A 3,752-nucleotide genomic window follows, 5' to 3' on the forward strand; every position below is an offset into this window, starting at 1 on the left:
GTGCTTTTTCGATTTATAGAAGTTTTCCGTAATGGAGCGGAATGAACAAAATTTTCTTAAAGAAGTTTTCGAGTTGTAGAGATTTGATTTATCGAGGTTGGACTGAATAGTATTATTGTGCGTGTGAATAATAATATACAAATATTTTATAATAGATCCAGACCTAGTAGCAAAATGACAAAATACGTGGAATGTTGGGGTGCAGACAAACCTTTCGCTAATATAGCGGAAGCGACATTAGCGAAGAATATTGGCCTAACAGTAAGCTACTATTTTACTTCCCCAAATGGTTTTAACAAAATAATTAAAATATATTTATTTTTTTTGACAGAGCATTGCAATGATCGAATCGAATCTATTGGCAAACAATGGCAACTGCTTTGATACACAGTGAGTTAGTGTATTATATTTGCCATGTCAATATCATATCAATAATAATTAACATTCAACATCACGTTAATTACTCAAATTTAAATTAATAAGTTTAATGATTTAAATTTTCTCTCTTCTCTCCTTTATATCGTATGCAAATAAGTATTATTAGCATTTATTAATTACTTCAATGTATCTCTTAAAATAAATACAATTTTAAGATGATAAACAAAAATTATATTAATATTAAATCAAACACATAATTTGTAATGATTATAATCAAACACATAATTTGGAAATGATTTCGGTTTCTATGTAGACACTGGTGCGGTGGAAGTGAAGGAATTTCGCCGTTTACCTATTGGTTCAAGGATAAGAATCAAGAGCAGTTGTATAGAGAGCAGAGGGATGAGCAATATCTTTGGTACGTTGTGGCCTCCAATGTGGTTTACGCTATGATGTTCTGCATCCAGATCATCTATCTACCAAGGTGAATTACAATTTCATCGAATATTGCTAGTCAAATATTTGATATTTGGACCAGGATAAAATATCAATATTTGTATATCTTTACAAAATAAAATTATACTTATTACTTACTATACACTATTAGTTATGTAACTTTTATCTTTTTAACATTTATTAAATAAAATTATTATATTGTTATAGTGTTTATCTAATAATCAGATAACTTATTTTATAAAATTCGATTCAATCTGAGTTAATAAATAATTTTAATTTTAATTTTAAGTAATAAAATTTTGTTCTTTTTTAAATTAATAAAAAATTTGAACAATTTAAAATATTGATTTGTTAATCTCTTTTAATTATTGAATTCGTTGAATATAATGATATGTAAACTATTGAAATAAACAAACAAAAGGAATATTTTAATTTAATATTTTAAAAATCAATTTTATCTTTTGTTTTCACAGAAGCATCATAGTTTACGGTTGCTTTGCTGCTGGTATAGCATCTCTAATTATATTTGCTGCAATTTCTTGGTTCAGTGGAAAAACCGATTCTGAAAATACCGAAGAAACAACGAATCAAATTGCACTTAGCCGTGGTATCAGAATAACTGTGTATTTAATAACGGCACTATTAGCCATCGCATCATCAGTCATTAGTCTGATCGAAGTTGATCACATTGTTGGATACAATATTATACCAGTGCGTATATTTAAAATTAGTGTATAAATTATTTCATAAAAAAAAGAACATAGAACAGCTTTCAACAAATTTTTCTTTACTCTTAAAAATTATTACGTTTATTATAATATATAAATATTTTATGATAATATACACATAAATATTATATTATAATATACAAGTATTGACATTAAATTTTGAAATGTGATTACTATTAATATTAAAAATCAGAGATTTAAAGAGATATATATTTAATCAATTAATCTAATTATTTTTAACCGACAATATGGTGAAGAGACAACTGAAATGTTTCAACAATTTACACAAAAATTTTTATATAAGCTGTTCGAGGAGCGTGCTATATGAACGCTGTTACATCATTTCATCCTCGATGTGTTACGTATGTCTATAATTAATGATAAAAATAAAATTACATAATATAGCGCTGATAGCGCGCTTCCCGAACATTTACGATAAACTAAATTTTCCACTATTTATGTTATTTTCAATTATCTTTGGACGGTTATTTTCCAAAGAAAATATATTTGCATCGTTTTACACATTTTAAACAATTCTTTTCGTATTACTTACTGACGAAAAGTTTTAAAAAGCATTATTTATAATTATTTTTTTATTAACATCTAATTTCATTAAAGCAAAAATTTGTATCCTTACATGCTTGTTATGCGTTTTCTTTTAATAGACAAATAGACTAATTTTCTCTTAACAAACAATACTTTTAGGTATACATATATTCCCCAGTGATAGCGTTAGTAGTTGGTTGGACACACCTGAGGGTCGATTTCTTGCTGAAACTGGGCGTAATGCTCCTCTCCGTTGCCATAATACTCGTGATCTTCTCTCAAGCACCAGTAATTCAACTGTACTACGGCGAGAACCCCGACGTCAAGTAAGCGAGGCGCTCTGAAAACTCAAACATTGCATGTTATAAAATATAAATGGCAAGCTCGGTGAAAAAGTCTCGCAGTATTACGTGAACTACAGGTTTCTTCTTTCGCAGGTTTTACGGTGTCCATTATCTGCTGCAAGTGGGATATTTGCTGGTTCTCGTCAGCCTGATACTCCACATTCTCGACAGACAGGTGGAATACACGTCCAGAATGGATATTCTATGGAAGAGCAAGCTGAGAGTCGAGCAGGACGAGGTGGAGACTATGAGAGGCATCAACAAGATTCTCTTGGAGAACATTCTTCCAGCGCACGTGGCTGATCACTTTTTAGCTACGAGAGCTATGCAGGTCAGCTCTTAAAATTTTACTCTTCGGAATTATTTTCAACGTGTATCCTGCAATGAATTAATGCATTAAAGAGTGATAATTTTGATGAATCTAATTTACGTGTATATACCATAATTTGCGCTTATTAATTTACATAACTGATACGTAATTAATTCGATAAGCATTTAAAATATGTCATTAAAAATATTAAATGTTAAATTAAAATATGCCATTAATAAATATGTAGAACGCTCAAACTGGTTACTTATTTTAGGACAATAAATAAGAAAAAAAGTTGTCAAGATTTATAAAATTGGGAAAATTTTTATATAGGCTGCGTTCGAGGATCGTACTATATCAAAGCGTGCTATATCATTATCTAGGCTGTTACACCGTTTTGTCCTTAACGTGTTACGTTTAATTAAAATGATAAAAATAAAATGACATATAATAGCGCTGATAGCGTGCTTTCCGTATCAACTCTGTTACATTATTTTGTCCTCCACGTGTTACGTCTAATTAAAATAATATACAAATGAAATGACATAATAGCGCTGATAGCGCGCTTCCCGAACAAAGTCATATAGTTAAACTGTAAAAGTTTCCACTCGGATCTCCCAAGGCCAATAGTAGTAACTTAGGGTTAATGATAAAAATGTATAAGAATGTTAAAATAAAAAAAAATATATATATTGTCTTAATTAACAGGAACTCTACCACGAAAGATACAGCAGCATTGCCGTAATGTTCGCGTCGATTCCGAATTACAAGGAATTTTATGATGAAACTGACATAAACAAGCAAGGTCTCGAGTGCCTGCGTCTACTTAACGAAATCATTTGTGACTTCGACAAGCTCTTACTTAAGCCGAAGTTTTCGGGAATCGAAAAGATCAAGACGATAGGTAGTACTTACATGCTGGCGTCCGGTCTGAGCCCAGGAAAGGAGGGCAGTGACAGCAAAGTAAGATCATAAAGTTAAATTTTAGAG

General features: G+C 30.4%; 1 protein-coding gene across 2 annotated transcripts in view; it reads left to right on the forward strand.

Moving 5' to 3' along the window:
• Nucleotides 1-3,752, forward strand: part of LOC105448579 (adenylate cyclase type 2) — a 43,035-nt gene that overhangs the window by 36,208 nt on the left and 3,075 nt on the right. For both annotated transcript variants that reach the window (XM_011687239.1, XM_011687240.1), the window contains exons 11-17: nt 156-261; nt 332-390; nt 692-862; nt 1,308-1,545; nt 2,268-2,434; nt 2,546-2,783; nt 3,471-3,725. In XM_011687239.1, the coding sequence (XP_011685541.1) occupies nt 156-261; nt 332-390; nt 692-862; nt 1,308-1,545; nt 2,268-2,434; nt 2,546-2,783; nt 3,471-3,725 (1,234 nt within the window). The remainder of the gene's footprint in view (nt 1-155; nt 262-331; nt 391-691; nt 863-1,307; nt 1,546-2,267; nt 2,435-2,545; nt 2,784-3,470; nt 3,726-3,752) is intronic.

The sequence above is a fragment of the Wasmannia auropunctata genome, unplaced genomic scaffold (genome assembly GCF_000956235.1).
Source record: "Wasmannia auropunctata unplaced genomic scaffold, wasmannia.A_1.0 LD336083.1, whole genome shotgun sequence".
Classification (NCBI taxonomy): Eukaryota; Metazoa; Arthropoda; class Insecta; order Hymenoptera; family Formicidae; genus Wasmannia; species Wasmannia auropunctata.